At 47.1% G+C, this 19140-nt stretch overlaps 1 protein-coding gene and 1 pseudogene across 1 annotated transcript in view; both read right to left on the bottom strand.

Moving 5' to 3' along the window:
• Positions 1-4135: 4135 nt before the first annotated feature.
• LOC149983133 (major histocompatibility complex class I-related protein 1-like) lies at positions 4136-4934 on the bottom strand (annotated as a pseudogene).
• Positions 4935-8425: 3491 nt separating this feature from the next.
• Positions 8426-19140, bottom strand: part of LOC118964947 (cortexin domain-containing 1 protein-like) — a 57531-nt gene continuing 46816 nt past the window's right edge. Inside the window, exon 2 of the mRNA XM_036981235.2 lies at positions 8426-10533. Coding sequence (XP_036837130.1) covers positions 10267-10449 — 183 coding nt within the window. The 5' untranslated portion in view covers positions 10450-10533 and the 3' untranslated portion in view covers positions 8426-10266. The remainder of the gene's footprint in view (positions 10534-19140) is intronic.

The following is a 19140-nucleotide window of genomic DNA, read 5'->3' as shown; positions in this document are numbered from 1 at the left end:
TTTGAAGCCTGAAATGTGGCAAAAGGTTGCAAAGTTCAAGGGAGCCGAATACTTTCGCAAGGCACTGTACCTAGGTGTCTGGCTAGACTGCAAACTCTCATTCCAGACTCATATCAAACATCTCCAATCGAAAATCGAATCAAGAATCGGCTTTCTATTCCGCAACAAAGCCTCCTTCACTCACGCCGCCAAACTTACCCTAGTAAAACTGACTATCCTACCGATCCTCGACTTCGGCGATGTCATCTACAAAATTGCTTCTAACACTCTACTCAGCAAACTGGATGCAGTTTATCACAGTGCCATCCGTTTTGTCACTAAAGCACCTTATACCACCCACCATTGCAACTTGTATGCTCTAGTCGGCTGGCCCTCGCTACATATTCGTCGCCAGACCCACTGGCTCCAGGTCATCTACAAGTCCATGCTAGGTAAAGCTCCGCCTTATCTCAGTTCACTGGTCACGATGGCAACACCCATCCGTAGCACGCGCTCCAGCAGGTGTATCTCACTGATCATCCCTAAAGCCAACACCTCATTCGGCCGCCTTTCGTTCCAGTTCTCTGCTGCCTGTGACTGGAACGAATTGCAAAAATCGCTGAAGTTGGAGACTTTTATCTCCCTCACCAACTTCAAACTGAGCAGTTAACTGAGCAGTTAACCGATCGCAGCAGCTGTACATAGTCTATCGGTAAATAGCCCACCCATTTTTACCTACCTACCAATATCTCTACCTGTACATGACCATCTGATCATTTATCACTCCAGTGTTATTAACCTGCAAAATTGTAATTATTCGCCTACCTCCTCATGCCTTTTGGACACAATGTATATAGACCCCCCTTTTTTTTCTACTGTGTTATTGACTTGTTAATTGTTTACTTACTTAGTGGTTAAGGGCGCTGTACTGCAGCGCCAGCTGTGCCATCAGAGACTCTGGGTTTGCGCCCAGGCTCTGTCGTAACCGGCCGCGACCGGGAGGTCCGTGGGGCGACGCACAATTTCCCTAGCATCGTCTGGGTTAGGGAGGGCTTGGCCGGTAGGGATATCCTTGTCTCATCGTGCACCAGCAACTCCTGTGGCGGGCCGGGCGCAGTGCGCGCTAACCAAGGTTGCCAGGTGCACAGTGTTTCCTCCAACACATTGGTGTGGCTGGCTTCCGGGTTGGATGCGCGCTGTGTTAAGAAGCAGTGCGGCTTGGTTGGGTTGTGTATCGGAGGACGCATGACTTTCAACCTTCGTCTCTCCCGAGCCCGTACGGGAGTTGTAGCGATGAGACAAGATAGTAGCTACTAAAAATAATTGGATACCATGAAATTGGGGAGAAAAAGGTGTAAAAAAACAAAAAAACAATTTGTGTTAATTAATATCATCAACAGAGATGGGTGATTATAATATAAATTGGAAGGATCACAATAATTCAAATAGAACTAAATGACTAAGATATGCCGAGAACTGTGGTTTGAAACAAATGGTGAATGAAACAACTAGATCATCAACTAAGTTGGGTCACCGTTCGTACATATACACTGATCTGATCTTCTGTAATATACCATTGCAATGTTTGAAAGCCAGATCAATGCCAGTGGGCTGGACAGACCATAATATTGTGACCATAACCATGACCACCAAGGTTCCAAAAGAATCCCTGTGGTCAAGAGAAATGTTAAAACATTAAATCATGAGCTATTTCTGTAGCCATGAAGTGCTGGTCATGGCTCACATCAACGCCATTATTCCAGAAACCCTAGACCCACTCCAATTTGCATACCGCCCCGACAGATGATGCAATTTCTACTGCACTCAACAATGCCCTTTCCCACCTGGACAATAGGAACACCTATGTGAGAATGCTATTCATTGACTACAGCTCAGCGTTCAACACCATAAATAGGAGCTGACAGGCGGGGAGGTTCTGCCTAGTAGAGATGGGACCTACCAGCTGAGGAAGAGTCTGGAGGTCAGTACTGATGAGCTAAAGAAGAGACACAACTACACCTGTACTGCTTCTCACCTCAGTCTGGACAACAAGCTAGATGTCAGTTGGGAGTCTGGGGCAGAGAGAGTTCACCTATCCACCCTCTCAGCTCTACTGGTGATGCTGCTGATTGTTATTCTGTTGGGCATTTTCATTTGTGTCAAAAGGAGGAGATGCACCTTCTCGTAGACATTGTCACAACTTGCCAACGTTGATGCAAAAGTGTCAGAAAAAATGAACCTGTCTTCAGATTCTGAGACCTAATCAAATGTTGGGACGCTGATGCACCTTTGTCGATTCAGCTCAGTTCACAATGAAAAGATGACTGCCCACACTATTATTATTATTGCAGTATTACAGATGTAGGATCTTAATTTGAACCTGTTTGCTACAGCAGAAAAAGAACACTGCAGCAACAGCAAATGTAATCTAGAGTTATATATGTTTTGCAGTCTGTAATTTCCAATCATAACTATTCATTAATTTCAGAATGTTCTCTACATCTGTGCTGTATCAGCTGATATCCAGTATCTTAACCAGAAGGAGAATCATGTGATCATGTGTATGAGGTCTGTTTATTATTGGAATGGCTTTACAGTGTCTCCATAGCCCCAGGAAGTAGGGGTGCTGAGGGTGCTGCACCACCCCCTGAAAAATAATATAAACAAATATTTGTTAATTTAGACATGTTTTCACAAAATTAGTGTATTGGGCCTTTACTAGTCCTATATTAGCACAGGGGCCCAGGACAGAGTTTGGGAAACTCTGCATTAGCGGACTGATATAGCTTTCTGTAGCGTGTGCGAAAAAAAATCATAGCACTGTGTCTCTGTTTTGTATTGTATCTAATGTATGTTCATCCTGCCTGCAAAATAAAAGCTATGTTACAGACAATAAAATGTAGCCTAATCGATTAATGCATCGATTCATAATAACTATGTCATTAATTCATGTTAATTATATACCTTAACTTCTCTCAGGAACTTGTTTATCCCTGTGGAAGGGAGAGAAATCCTGAACTCTATTTCTCTCCAGTTTAAGACTGTCATAAGTAACTAAGGTGAATGTTATATGTATTATAAAAAATTAAACAGTTTAATGATAGGAAGCCTTTAGTGGGGAATGAATCTGCTCGATTGTAGTCAGTGGCCTGAAAGGTGATGTTATATTTTATGTTCACCTCACCTTCGGTATGAAAGCCTGTGGGAGAGGCTAAAATAACATGTGTTCTTGTATCCAAGCCGTTTGCACCTCCCAACAATTGAAATAGGCACATTCAAACAGAGGTGGAGTTTCAAAACCAATTGAAATGCTTACTTACAAGCCAATAACCAACAATGTAGTTTTAAGAAAAATTTGTGTCAAGTAAATATTTTTAAAAACTAATAATTAAAGAGCAACAGTAAAATAACGGTATTACAGGGGGTACCGGTACAGAGTCAATGTGCGGGGGCTCTGGTTAGTTGAGGTAATTTAGGTAATATGCATGTACATGTAGGCAGAGTCAATATGTCCATGCATAGATAATGAACAGAGAGTAGCAGCAGTGTAAAACGGGGGGGGGGGGGGGGGGGGTGCTAATCTCGGTAGCCATTTGAGTAGCTGTTCAGGGGTCTTATGGCTTGGGGGTAGAAGCTCTTAAGAAGCCTTTTGGACCTAGACTTGGCGCTCCGGTACCGCTTGCCGTGTGGTAGCAGAGAGAACAGTCTATGACTAGGGTGGCTGGAGTCTTTGACAATTTTTAGGGCCTTCTTCTGACACTGCCTGGTATAGAGGTCCTGGATGGCAGGAAGCTTGGCACCAGTGATGTACTGGGCCGTACGCACCATCCTCTGCAGTGTCTTGCGGTCGATGGCCGAGTGTTTGGACCATTACATTGTGTTGGTGATGTGGACACCAAGGAACTTGAAGCTCTGAACCTGCTCCACTACAGCCCCGTCGATGAGAATGGGGGTGTGCTCGGTCCTACTTTTCCTGTAGTCAACAATCATCTTGATCACATTGAGGGAGAGGTTGTTATCCTGGCACCACTCGGACAGGTCTCTGACCTCCTCCCTATAGGCGTTCTCATCGTTGTCGGTGATCAGGCCTACCACTGTTGTGTCATCGGTAAACTTAATGATGGTGTTGGAGTCGTGCCTGCCCATGCAGTCATGAGTGAGCAAGGAGTACAGGAGGGGACTGAGCACGCATCCCTGAGGGGCCCCTGTGTTGAGGATCAGCGTGGCAGATGGTTTGTTACCTACCCTTACCACCACAAGTCCAGGATCCAGTTGCAGAGGGAGGTGTTTAGTCCCAGGGTCCTTAGCTTAGTGATGAGCTCTGAGGGCACTATTCCTGTTCTGCCACTGGCTGGCCGTCTCTCAGCAGGGTCATGTTGATGTGGCGGGGGTAGAATCCAAACGCCAGACAGCTCACCTGAAACCCTCCAGAAGCCTCTTTCTTTATCAACCTGAGTCTGGGAGGAACTTTACTCATCACAACGTTCTTCTCTCTCTTCAGGAAACGTTTCCAAAAGTGTTATTTTGTATACTTGCATCATCCCATCCCTTCCTAGTAGTAGTTTCCCAGCATCATATGTATAATGTGTCATGTTGTAATACATCTTGAAAAATGCCATTGAAAACATCCTTCAACACGGACAAGGCTGGTTCTCCATTGTCCATCATCTCACAGTCAGTCAATCTTTGCTGAACTTCAACACCTTCCGTGAGATTAAAGTGGTGCTTTAGTTCAAACTATCTTAAATTCAAATTACCTCTGGTATATTACTCCAAATACATGAGCTCCGTCCTGAGCTTCATCATCCTCAGTTTTGTTGTTGACATGTTGTCCCCTGTAGACAGACTGTTTATTGTTGGAGTCATAGCAAGCCACCTGAACATCATCCAACATCCCCACAACCGTAACTCAGAGAAAGGTGTCTCTCCAATTGCTGTGTATGTTGCAAGTGCCCACAGAGAATGTGATCCTGGACCTGGGAGAGGAGTGATATTACACAATTATGGACATTTGACATTTTATAACATAAAAAAATCATCAAATTAGTTTGAGAGAAAGTTAAGTACATTTTACCTGTGTTGACAATAGTGTAAAACTAATGAACAAATGAAAGGACAGTTTGCCCATGATTTTAAAATGTTCACTACTTTTCCAGTAGCCTCACGTAGCAGGTTTCTAGCTCTGAAGTGTCTGATAGACTTTTCTTTTCACTTGTCAAAACAAGGTAAAGTACTTTAATGTTGTTGAACGAGTCAAACAAATGGAGGTGGAAATTTAAGACCAAATGAAGCTGAGGGTGGAATGAGGAAGAGAGGGTGAGTCATGTTGCATGTTGCACACACAGCCAAACACCAATCAGATGACACCGTAAATTAATTACAAATAACGTTCAGTGAAATCCTTAGACCTGAATGTGTGCTTGTGTGTTGATCATGTTCATTTTCTGTCTGTCTGTCTGTGATACATATTGGTGCTGGAGTGTGCAGCATGTGTGTGGCTTGTGTTCACTTGCGCGTGCGTGCATTAGCCTGCTAAGTCTGCCCCTCTCTCTGTTTTCCTACTGCCTGTCCAGCTCTCCTCATACACACACACACCCACTCCTCCCTCCCCGTCTCCTCTCAGAGTGTGTATGCAGTAGCCTGCTAAGTCTGCCCCTCTCTCTGTTTTCCTACTGCCTGTCCAGCTCTCCTCATACACACACACACCCACTCCTCCCTCCCCGTCTCCTCTCAGAGTGTGTATGCATTAGCCTGCTAAGTCTGCCCCTCTCTCTGTTTTCCTACTGCCTGTCCAGCTCTCCTCACACACACACACACCCACTCCTCCCTCCCCGTCTCCTCTCAGAGTGTGTATGCATTAGCCTGCTAAGTCTGCCCCTCTCTCTGTTTTCCTACTGCCTGTCCAGCTCTCCTCATACACACACACACCCACTCCTCCCTCCCCGTCTCCTCTCAGAGTGTGTATGCAGTAGCCTGCTAAGTCTGCCCCTCTCTCTGTTTTCCTACTGCCTGTCCTCTCAGGGTGTGTGTGCAGGAATGTGAATTTTTAATGCCACCTTCTGAACACAATTTACAATCCAAACAAACTTCTATAAGAGGCTAAGTAAGATGTGGAGCACTTTGCCAAGAAAATAACTGACCGTTGCCTTTAAATCAACGAAACAGAAAAAGGAAGGGAAAGGTTGGGGGCCACTCTTGACTTGAATAGACTTGTGGAAAAGATCAGTTTCCAATACAGCTGGCCAAATATTAACCACCATTAGGTATTGTGCTTTGGAATGGGGACTTTGAACCAGTTAGTTTAGGTTGTTTGTGCTTTTGGATGGATATTACAGTAGCCATCTTTTGTTTTAAAATGGCAGGGTGACATTAAATGATGTATGAATTATATTGTCATACACATGATAAAAACAGCAGCTGTTCATATAAAAGTACAACCAAATACAGTATGTTGTAGGTATTGCTTATGTTTAGTTCCTATAACTTTCCAACCCTAGACTTTTATAATAGACTTTTCAACAACTAACTAAGTAGTGCCTTATTCTTGTGGTAGAAAACAGACATTTTAACAGATTTAGTGTTGCAAGGTTTCACTAACTTTCCCAGAATTCCCGTGTTTACCATAAAGAGTGTTTTGAGGATTCCTTCTCATTCTCTCCTGATTCCGGAAATCTTCCAACCAGGATTTCTGCAAAACCTGGGAATTTTTTGGAAAGTTACCAGAATTTTGCAACCGTAAGCAGAGCCAAGACAAGCTAATAAAACAATTCCAATGCCTTGGAAGCTCTTCTCTGACTGTAGCAGAAGCCTAGTGATGGGTTCAAGTGGAGTCATTTCCCTGGGCGGCTGAACCGACACGCTAATTAGCTAAACTTATTCCTCATTCCTCCTTGCTCGGAAAACCACAGGGATTTCAAACGTCAGATCTCTCCTCCTTCCCCCAGCCGTTTGATTTGGTTTGATTCTGTCTTTGTGTTTGAGGGCAATTTCACACCTGAGTGTGAGATATGGGGGAGATAGGAGGAAGGTTAAGCCCTAAAACGATGGTGTCTGTGTATGTCGTGAGATGTCACTCGTTTGCCTTCGTATAAAAGGGGATCGCGCAGTGTGTTCTGGAATAACGGCTTGTGAGATTTGATTGGCAAACATTGCTTAATATCAGCTGGCTGGTGTGACTGTGTGTGTGTGTGTTTCAAGTTTCAAGTTGTAGTGTACAGTGAAATGCCTTTCTTGCATTAATCGATATCAGTAGTACTATAAAGTAAAGTAGATAAAAAAATCACAAGTAAGTAAGTAAGCTATGTACAGGGTCATTGCCAATACCATCTTTACAATGTGCAGGTATACTGTGTGTGTGTGTGAGGGTAGAAGCTGTTCAGGAGACTGTTGGTGTCAGACTTGATGCACTGGTACCGTACAGCCAGTCAATATGCTCTCAGTGGTGCAGCTGTATAACTTTTTGAGGATTTGAGGGCAAGTACAGGAGGGGACTAAGCACACACCTCTGCATAGAGAGATTGGGGTTTCACGAGGACAACTGAAGGGACAACTGTTTGCTCTCCTACAGAAGGGGAGTTGAGGAGGAGGGGAGGAGGAGAGGAGGGGAGGAGAAGGGATAGTCAAAGGGGGAGGAGCAAGGTGTGAAAGAAGACTGTAAGCATCAGATACAATGACGGAGTAACACACACGCATGCTGAATGTTATGAATGTTGTACTTGTGCCCCTGAAAGCATGTTCAACACGAGAACAACTCCGACCTTTACAACACAGTGAGTGTCAGAGCTGGAGGCCTCATTCTGCTGTGGAGAGAAACAGGCTTAGCGAAACAGAGGGAGGGAGGGAGGGAGGGAGGGAGGGAGGGAGGGAGGGAGGGAGGGAGGGAGGGAGGCAGGGAGGTTAGAGCATCTACATGGCAGCCTGTCTCCCTGAGGAACATTTATTTCCTGAAACTTTATTTTATTCTAATTTAACCTGATTAACATAATGCTCATATGTATTAGCTTGTCTGTTTGCAGACAATGGACCTAACCTTGAAACCTCAAGATTGTCGAGATTTTACATCAAGGATTTATCCCAAATGGCACCTTATTATCATTATCATACCCTTGACCATAGGGCTCTGGTTAAAAGTAGTGGTCTAAATAGGGAATAGGGTGCCATTTGGGTCTCATACCAATAGTGTGGTGAGTTGGACTCGAGCTGCAACACGGAATTCAAAATGGTAGTAGCACACTAACTATTTCTAAGTCTTCTATATGAAATAGGGGTTGATGAGAATGGCCCGTAGGGAACTTAGAGAGTTACCCGTGGGTGAACACTGAGCGAAATGTCATCAGGCTTTCCACACGACCCAATTACGTGTCCGAGATCATGTAAGATTCCGTTAGGTTTTCATTTACAGCTAATTACAATCTCACACCAAGACAACTCGCTCATCCAAAAGACGTTTTTTGTCATTCATAATCATCTTTATTATAGACAGGCTAAATGTAGCACAATCTGGGTTCATATCAAATCGTCACCTGCCGCTAATTTTCCAGTTAACGCTTGTCAATAATCTGCTCTAATCCAAACCGACCCGAGTCCCTAGCCCCTCTACCCCCTATGCAACGATGAACGCATCGGAGAGGTTAAATCACATATCATGGTGATTGCCTTGCTTCATCTTGTCTTCTGATTGGCTAGGAGGAATATTCACCCTATTGCTCACACCTATCCATAGAATAGAGGGGAGGAGTTGATTTGGAATTCAGCCAAGCTTTTCTATTCTGTGGTGTCAGCTGAGGCACTTCATAACATGCAAGTCAGACAATCGTTTCACAAGTAATAAACACACTGGCTAGAGACATAAGTCATCATAACAGAACATAGAAATACTAGACCAACATAACCGTATTGTGCTCAAGCTAATGGGCAGACAGCAGCCGCAAACAAGGATGATTTATGACTGGAGGAGGACAAGGCTGGGGATGATAGTTCATTGCTATGAGCCACAAGTTATTGGAGCGAGGTGCCTGCTCTACAGTTTGGTGTGTGTGTATGTGTGTGTGTGTGTGTGTGTGTGTGTGTGTGTGTGTGTGTGTGTGTGTGTGTGTGTGTGTGTGTGTGTGTGTGTGTGTGTGTGTGTGTGTGTGTGTGTGTGTGTGTGTGTGTGTGTGTGTGTGTGTGTGTGTGTGTGTGTATGTGTGTGTATTGTATGTGTGTGTGTGTGTGTAACAGATGACATTAATTCCCCACTGCTTTGCCATACTGTTGCCTGACACATTTTCAGACATGACACATGAATAAAGCTTCTCTGAGCCTTATTAGTCGATAAGCTGAAAAACACAGGCCCTGTTTCATGAGCAATACTATTATGTAGTCAAAGTCATTGTTATTTTCCATATAAAATGTACAAAACTTCAGATGTTTTTTATAAGATCAATAAATTAACTGAAAAAAGTCCTAAAGTACTAAATAGTCTTTCTCTTCATCATCATCATGACCAGTATTGCCTAGTGTGTACCGGAAGCAGTTTACAGGGTGAAGGAGTAGACACAGACTGTAACGCGTCCAGACCATGGTTGATTGTCACCCAGTCCAGCGCTTCTCAAGTACTGACTGATACCAGACAATAGATGTGTTGACAGGCAGTGTTACTGTTTGGGACCATAACTCTCTTCACCTCTCTTCTACTCTCCTCTCTGGTCAAGCCCTCCTCTCTTCTCCTCTCTTCTACGCTCCTCTCTGGTCAAGCTCTCCTCTCTTCTCCTCTCTTCTCCTCTCCTCTCTGGTCAAGCTCTCCTCTCTTCTCCTCTCCTCTCTGGTCAAGCTCTCCTCTCTTCTCCTCTCCTCTCTGGTCAAGCTCTCCTCTCTTCTCCTCTCTTCTACTCTCCTCTCTGGTCAAACTCTCCTCTCTTCTACTCTCTTCTCCTCTCCTCTCTGGTCAAGCTCTCCTCTCTTCTCTGGTCAAGCTCTCCTCTCTTCTCCTCTCCTCTCTGGTCAAGCTCTCCTCTCTTCTCCTCTCCTCTCTGGTCAAGCTCTCCTCTCTTCTCCTCTCCTCTCTTCTACTCTCCTCTCTGGTCAAGCTCTCCTCTCTTCTCCTCTCTTCTACTCTCCTCTCTGGTCAAGCTCTCCTCTCTTCACCTCTCTTCTACTCTCCTCTCTGGTCAAGCTCTCCTCTCTTCTCCTCTCCTCTCCGGTCAAGCTTTGTGCGTGTGCGTGTGTTCATGTGCATGTCCCTACGTGCCTGTGCGTCTGCACCCTCACAGGTGTGGCTATATGTGTAACAGCACAGCTTGTTCCCCGCTAGTCATCCAGGTGCTGCTCTTCCCAGGTGGAGGTGGGTATAGCGCTGTAGGGGTCCATGATGACCCGGGCACAGCGGATGATCATGGCCACCAGGAGAAGGCAAAGGAAGGCCACACAGGCCAGCGTCATGCCCTGGTCCACGTCCACAAACTCTGGGTCGGGAGTGGCCCCCTCCTCCATGCCTGCTGCTGCTGTCGTTGGGTCTCTATGTTGTCACTGTCCTCCGCCGCACACACACACACCACTACCATCCTGAGAATGGTTCTGGAGGAGGGGGAGGAGGCGGGAGGGGGAAAAGGAAGGAGGCAGGATGGGGAGAAGGGAGGAGGCAGGAGGGGGAAAAGGGAGGAGGCAGGAGGGGGAAAAGGGAGGAGGCAGGAAGGGGAACAGGGAGGAGGCAGGATGGGGAAAAAGGGAGGAGGCAGGAGGGCAAAAAGGGAGGAGGCAGGAGGGGGAAAAGGGAGGAGGCAGGAGGGGGAAAAGGGAGGAGGCAGGAGGGAGAAAAGGGAGGAGGCAGGAGGGAGAAAAGGGAGGAGGCAGGAGGGGGAAAAGGGAGGAGGCAGGAGGGGGAAAAGGGAGGAGGCAGGAGGGAGAAAAGGGAGGAGGCAGGAGGGAGAAAAGGGAGGAGGCAGGAGGGGGAAAAGGGAGGAGGCAGGAGGGGGAAAAGGGAGGAGGCAGGAGGGCAAAAAGGGAGGAGGCAGGAGGGGGAAAAGGGAGGAGGCAGGAGGGAGAAAAGGGAGGAGGCAGGAGGGAGAAAAGGGAGGAGGCAGGAGGGCAAAAAGGGAGGAGGCAGGAGGGGGAAAAGGGAAGGGCAGGAGGGGGAAAAGGGAGGAGGCAGGAGGGCAAAAAGGGAGGAGGCAGGAGGGGGAAAAGGGAGGAGGCAGGAGGGCAAAAAGGGAGGAGGCAGGAGGGAGAAAAGGGAGGAGGCAGGAGGGAGAAAAGGGAGGCAGGAGGGGGGAACAGAAACAGACAGAAAAAGTTGAATATGGGAAAGACATTCCCAACTACTTGTATCCAGTCAGTTGAATATGGTAAAGACATTCCCAACTACTTCTAGCCAGTCTGTTGAATATGGTAAAGACATTCCCAACTACTTCTAGCCAGTCTGTTGAATATGGTAAAGACATTCACAACTACTTCCAGCCAGTCAGTTGAATATGGTAAAGACATTCCCAACTACTTCTATCCAGTCAGTTGAATATGGTAAAGACATTCCCAACTACTTCTAGCCAGTCTGTTGAATATGGTAAAGACATTCCCAACTACTTCTAGCCAGTCTGTTGAATATGGTAAAGACATTCACAACTACTTCCAGCCAGTCAGTTGAATATGGTAAAGACATTCCCAACTACTTCTATCCAGTCAGTTGAATATGGTAAAGACATTCCCAACTACTTCTAGCCAGTCTGTTGAATATGGTAAAGACATTCCCAACTACTTCTATCCAGTCAGTTGAATATGGTAAAGACATTCACAACTACTTCTATCCAGTCAGTTGAATATGGTAAAGACATTCCCAACTACTTCTAGCCAGTCTGTTGAATATGGTAAAGACATTCCCAACTACTTCTAGCCAGTCTGTTGAATATGGTAAAGACATTCACAACTACTTCTATCCAGTCAGTTGAATATGGTAAAGACATTCCCAACTACTTCTAGCCAGTCAGTTGAATATGGTAAAGACATTCCCAACTACTTCTAGCCAGTCTGTAAGCTTTAAGTTGTTTTGACAGTAAATGCTAACAGGAAGTTTCTGACTTAGGACAGTCCCTAATAAATAAACCATATCAAAATGACTGTTGATTTTTTCATTCAAATCAAATTGTATTTGTCACATGTGCCGAATCCAAACAGGTGTAGACCTTACAGTGAAATGCTCACAAGCTCTTAACACTTATTTGTTCTTAAAACTGCATTGTTAGTTAAGAAAGTATTTACAAAAGTAAACAGAAGTAAAAAATAAAAAATAAGAACAAAAAAAATAAACAGGAAAATAACAAATAATTAAAGAGCAGCAGGAAAACAACAGTAGCGAGGCCATATACAGGGGGTACCGGTACAGAGTTAATGTGCGGGGGCACCTGTTAGTTGAGGTAATATGTATGTGTAGGTAAAGGTAAAGTGACTATGCATAGATAATAAAAACAGAGTAGCAGCAGCGTAAAAATGGAGGTGAGGGGGTCAATACAAATAGTCTGGGTAGTGTTATGGAAATTGCAAGATTATGTTATAATGCTTGTGTTGCATTATAATGGCTGTTTTATTCGACAGAATAGAGTATTCTGTTTACTATTGTGTGTGTGTTTTACTGAGGAGGGCCTTTATGAGATAACACTGACAGAGGAGATTTACGATGTCTTTGGGTGATACAACCTAAAGAGCATTCCAGAGAACATGAGGTAACGTTTTTGTGCTATACCGTACCAGGGTGAGATGGTTCCAGTTTGGAGTAGGAGGACCAGACACTGGTCTATACAATGAAAACTGTTGACACAGCAGTTGCTGTCTGCTATGTATTATAGATATCTTTCATACAAATCTTAACCTTGTGACCATTCTACGTATCTGTTGTTCGTCATGTAGGTTGAGAGGAGTGTATCTTGGCTAAAAAAGATCTTTGTACTTTTGTTTTATCACTCTCAACGGTTCATTAGAAATGGTGCATCGTTGAAAGTCATTGCTATTGCAAAGCTCTTATTATTAAAGATGTAGTTTAAGTATACAGTGGGGCAAAAAAGTATTTAGTCAGCCACCAATTGTGCAAGTTCTCCCACTTAAAAAGATGAGAGAGGCCTGTCATTTTCATCATAGGTACACTTCAACTATGACAGACAAAATGAGAAAAAAAATCCTGAAAATCACATTGTAGGATTTTTTATGAATTTATTTGCAAATTATTGTTACGGTGCGTGAATGAGGACCCAAAAGCGAATTAACTTAAACAGAGCTTCTTTAATTACCAAACATAGGTAGGCTCAGACGGACCGGCAGATTCCGACAGGACAGGACAAGGTTGCAGCAAACATGACGATAGTCTGGTTCAGGCATGACTAACACAAACAAACAAGAATCCGACAAGGACAGGAACAAAAACAGAGAGAGATATAGGGACCTAATCAGAGGGAAAAAGGGAACAGGTGGGAAACGGGGTGACGAGGTGGTTAGGAGGAGACAAGGCACAGCTGGTGGAAATTGGGGGAGAAAAGGTAACCTAACAACGACCAGCAGAGGGAGACAGGGTGAAGGGAAAGGACAGAGACAAGACACAACATGACAGTACATGACAGTACCCCCCCACTCACCGAGCGCCTCCTGGCGCACTCGAGGAGGAAACCTGGCGGCAACGGAGGAAATCCTCGATCAGCGCACGGTCCAGCACGTCCCGAGAGGGAACCCAACTCCTCTCCTCAGGACCGTACCCCTCCCAATCTACGAGGTACTGGTGACCACGGCCCCGAGGACGCATGTCCAAAATTCTACGGACCCTGTAGATGGGTGCGCCCTCGACAAGGATGGGGGGAGGGGGGGGAAGACGAGCGGGGGCGCGAAGGACGGGCTTGATGCAGGAGACATGGAAGACCGGGTGGACGCGACGAAGGTATCGCGGAAGAAGAAGTCGAACTGCGACAGGATTAATGACCCGAGAAATACGGAACGGACCAATGAACCGCGGGGTCAACTTGCGAGAAGCCGTCTTAAGGGGAAGGTTCTGAGTGGAGAGCCAAACTCTCTGACCGCGACAATATCTAGGACTCTTAGTTCTACGCTTATTAGCAGCCCTCACAGTCTGCGTCCTATAACGGCAAAGTGCAGACCTGACCCTCTTCCAGGTGCGCTCGCAACGTTGGACAAAAGCCTGAGCGGAGGGGACGCTGGACTCGGCGAACTGAGATGAGAACAGCGGAGGCTGGTACCCGAGGCTACTCTGAAAAGGAGATAGCCCGGTCGCAGACGAAGGAAGCGAGTTGTGGGCGTATTCTGCCCAGGGGAGCTGTTCTGACCAAGACGCAGGGTTGCGAAAAGAAAGACTGCGTAAGATGCGACCAATAGTCTGATTGGCCCGTTCTGCTTGACCGTTAGACTGGGGGTGAAAGCCGGAAGAGAGACTGACGGAAGCCCCAATCAAACGGCAAAACTCCCTCCAAAATTGAGACGTGAATTGCGGACCTCTGTCCGAAACGACGTCTGACGGAAGGCCATGAATTCTGAAAACATTCTCGATGATGATTTGTGCCGTCTCTTTAGCAGAAGGAAGCTTAGCAAGGGGAATGAAATGAGCCGCCTTAGAGAACCTATCGACAACCGTAAGAATAACAGTCTTCCCCGCTGACGAAGGCAGTCCGGTGACAAAATCTAAGGCGATGTGAGACCACGGTCGAGAGGGAATGGGAAGCGGCCTGAGACGGCCGGCAGGAGGAGAGTTACCGGACTTAGTCTGCGCGCAGACCGAACAAGCAGCCACGAAACGACGCGTGTCATGCTCCCGGGTGGGCCACCAAAAACGCTGGCGAATGGAAGCAAGCGTACCCCGAACGCCAGGGTGGCCGGCTAACTTGGCAGAGTGAGCCCACTGAAGAACGGCCAGACGAGTAGGAACGGGAACGAAAAGAAGGTTCCTAGGACAAGCGCGCGGCGACGGAGTGTGAGTGAGCGCTTGTTTTACCTGCCTCTCAATTCCCCAGACAGTCAACCCGACAACACGCCCCTCAGGGAGAATCCCCTCGGGGTCAGTGGAGGCTACTGAAGAACTGAAGAGACGAGACAAAGCATCAGGCTTGGTGTTCTTAGAGCCCGGACGATAAGAAATCACGAACTCGAAACGAGCGAAAAACAGCGCCCAACGCGCCTGACGCGCATTAAGTCGTTTGGCAGAACGGATGTACTCAAGGTTCCTATGGTCAGTCCAAACGACAAAAGGAACGGTCGCCCCCTCCAACCACTGTCGCCATTCGCCTAGGGCTAACCGGATGGCGAGCAGTTCGCGGTTACCCACATCATAGTTACGTTCCGACGGCGACAGGCGATGAGAAAAATACGCGCATGGGTGGACCTTGTCGTCAGAGAGGGAGCGCTGAGAAAGAATGGCTCCCACGCCCACCTCTGACGCGTCAACCTCGACAACAAACTGTCTAGAGACGTCAGGTGTAACAAGGATAGGAGCGGATGTAAAACGATTCTTGAGGAGATCAAAAGCTCCCTGGGCGGAAACGGACCACTCAAAGCACGTCTTGACAGAAGTAAGGGCTGTGAGAGGAGCTGCCACCTGACCGAAATTACGGATGAAACGACGATAGAAGTTCGCGAAGCCGAGAAAGCGCTGCAGCTCGACGCGTGACTTAGGGACGGGCCAATCAATGACAGCTTGGACTTTAGCGGGATCCATCTTAATGCCTTCAGCGGAAATAACAGAACCGAGAAATGTGACGGAGGAGGCATGAAAAGTGCACTTCTCAGCCTTCACAAAAAGACAATTCTCTAAAAGGCGCTGGAGGACACGTCGAACGTGCTGAACATGAATCTGGAGTGACGGTGAAAAAATCAGGATATCGTCAAGGTAAACGAAAACAAAGATGTTCAGCATGTCTCTCAGGACATCATTGACTAATGCCTGAAAGACAGCTGGAGCGTTAGCGAGGCCGAAAGGAAGAACCCGGTATTCAAAGTGCCCTAACGGAGTGTTAAACGCCGTCTTCCACTCGTCCCCCTCCCTGATGCGCACGAGATGGTAAGCGTTACGAAGGTCCAACTTAGTGAAAAACCTGGCTCCCTGCAGGATCTCGAAGGCTGAAGACATAAGAGGAAGCGGATAACGATTCTTCACTGTTATGTCATTCAGCCCTCGATAATCTATGCAGGGACGCAGAGACCCGTCCTTCTTCTTGACAAAAAAAAACCCCGCTCCGGCGGGAGAGGAGGAGGGGACTATGGTACCGGCGTCAAGAGCTACAGACAAATAATCTTCGAGAGCCTTACGTTCGGGAGCCGACAGAGAGTATAGTCTACCCCGGGGGGGAGTGGTTCCCGGAAGGAGATCAATACTACAATCATACGACCGGTGTGGAGGAAGAGAGGTGGCCCTGGACCGACTGAACACCGTGCGCAGATCGTGATATTCCTCCGGCACCCCTGTCAAATCACCAGGCTCCTCCTGTGAAGAAGAGACAGAGGAAACAGGAGGGATAGCAGACATTAAACATTTCACATGACAAGAGACGTTCCAGGAGAGGATAGAATTACTAGACCAATTAATGGAAGGATTATGACAAACTAGCCAGGGATGGCCCAAAACAACAGGTGTAAAAGGTGAACGAAAAATTAAAAAAGAAATGGTTTCACTATGATTACCAGAAACAGTGAGGGTTAAAGGTAGCGTCTCACGCTGAATCCTGGGGAGAGGACTACCATCCAGGGCAAACAAGGCCGTGGGCTCCTTTAACTGTCTGAGAGGAATGTCATGTTCCCGAGCCCAGGTCTCGTCCATAAAACAGCCCTCCGCCCCAGAGTCTATTAAGGCACTGCAGGAAGCTGACGAACCGGTCCAGCGTAGATGGACCGACAAGGTAGTGCAGGATCTTGAAGGAGAGACAGGAGTAGTAGCGCTCACCAGTAGCCCTCCGCTTACTGACGAGCTCTGGCCTTTTACTGGACATGAAGTGACAAAATGACCAGCGGAACCGCAATAGAGACAGAGGCGGTTGGTGATTCTCCGTTCCCTCTCCTTAGTCGAGATGCGGATACCTCCCAGCTGCATGGGCTCAGCACCCGAGCCGGCAGAGGAAGATGGTAGTGATGCGGAGAGGGGGGCGACGGAGAGCGCGAGCTCCTTTCCACGAGCTCGGTGACGAAGATCAACCCGTCGCTCAATGCGAATAGCGAGTTCAATCAAGGAATCCACGCTGGAAGGAACCTCCCGGGAGAGAATCTCATCCTTTACCTCTGCGCGGAGACCCTCCAGAAGACGAGCAAGCAAGGCCGGCTCGTTCCAGCCACTGGAGACAGCAAGAGTGCGAAACTCAATAGAGTAGTCTGTTATGGATCGATTGCCTTGACATAGGGAAGACAGGGCCCTGGAAGCCTCCTCCCCAAAAACAGATCGATCAAAAACCCGTATCATCTCCTCCTTAAAGTCCTGATACTGGTTAGTACACTCAGCCCTTGCCTCCCAGATTGCCGTGCCCCACTCACGAGCCCGTCCAATAAGGAGAGATATGACGTAGGCGACACGAGCAGTGCTCCTGGAGTAAGTGTTGGGCTGGAGAGAAAACACAATATCACACTGGGTGAGGAACGAGCGGCATTCAGTGGGCTCCCCAGAGTAACACGGCGGGTTATTGATTCTGGGCTCCGGAGATTCGAAAGCCCTGGAAGTGGCCGGTGGATCGAGGCGGAGATGGTGAACCTGTTCTGTGAGGTTGGAGACTTGGGTGGCCAGGGTCTCAACGGCATGTCGAGCAGCAGACACTTCCTGCTCGTGTCTGCCTAGCATCGCTCCCTGGATCCCGACGGCTGAGTGGAGAGGATCCGAAGTCGCTGGGTCCATTCTTGGTCGGATTCTTCTGTTACGGTGCGTGAATGAGGACCCAAAAGCGAATTAACTTAAACAGAGCTTCTTTAATTACCAAACATAGGTAGGCTCAGACGGACCGGCAGATTCCGACAGGACAGGACAAGGTTGCAGCAAACATGACGATAGTCTGGTTCAGGCATGACTAACACAAACAAACAAGAATCCGACAAGGACAGGAACAAAAACAGAGAGAGATATAGGGACCTAATCAGAGGGAAAAAGGGAACAGGTGGGAAACGGGGTGACGAGGTGGTTAGGAGGAGACAAGGCACAGCTGGTGGAAATTGGGGGAGAAAAGGTAACCTAACAACGACCAGCAGAGGGAGACAGGGTGAAGGGAAAGGACAGAGACAAGACACAACATGACAGTACATGACAATTATGGTGGAAAATAAGTATTTGGTCACCTACAGACAAGTAAGATTTCTGGCTCTCACAGACCTGTAACAAGTGGAGGAGGCTCCTCTGTCGTCCACTCGTTACCTGTATTAATGGCACCTGTTTGAACTTGTTATCAGTATAAAAGACACCTGTCCACAACCTCAAACAGTCACACTCCAAACTCCACTATGGCCAAGACCAAAGAGCTGTCAAAGGACACCAGAAACAAAATTGTAGACCTGCACCAGGCTGGGAAGACTGAATCTGCAATAGGTAAGCAGCTTGGTTTGAAGAAATCAACTGTGGGAGCAATTATTAGGAAATGGAAGACATACAAGACCACTGATAATCTCCCTCGATCTGGGGCTCCACGCAAGATCTCACCCTGTGGGGTCATAATGATCACAAGAACGGTGAGCAAAAATTCCAGAACCACATGGGGGGACCTAGTGAATGACCTGCAGAGAGTTGGGACCAAAGTAACAAAGCCTACCATCAGTAACACACTACGCCGCCAGGGACTCAAATCCTGCAGTGCCAGACGTGTCCCCCTGCTTAAGCCAGTACATGTCCAGGCCCGTCTGAAATTTGTTAGAGAGCATTTGGATGATCCAGAAGAAGATTGGGAGAATGTCATATGGACAGATGAAAACAAAATATAACTTTTTGGTAAAAACTAAACTCGTCATGTTTGGAGGACAAAGAATGCTGAGTTGCATCCAAAGAACACCATACCTACTGTGATGCATGGGGGTGGAAACATCATGCTTTGGGGCTGTTTTTCTGCAAAGGGACCAGGACGACTGATCCGTCTAAAGAAAAGAATGAATGGGGCCATGTATCGTGACCAAGTCTTTCAGCATGACATTGATCCCAAACACACCGCCCGGGCAACGAAGGAGTGGCTTCGTAAGAAGCATTTC

This window comes from Oncorhynchus mykiss, chromosome 6, assembly GCF_057628025.1.
Source record: "Oncorhynchus mykiss isolate SJ-2025 chromosome 6, ASM5762802v1, whole genome shotgun sequence".
Classification (NCBI taxonomy): Eukaryota; Metazoa; Chordata; class Actinopteri; order Salmoniformes; family Salmonidae; genus Oncorhynchus; species Oncorhynchus mykiss.
The sequence above is the reverse complement of the archived record's forward strand: the minus strand, read 5'-3'. Positions and strand labels throughout refer to the sequence as shown.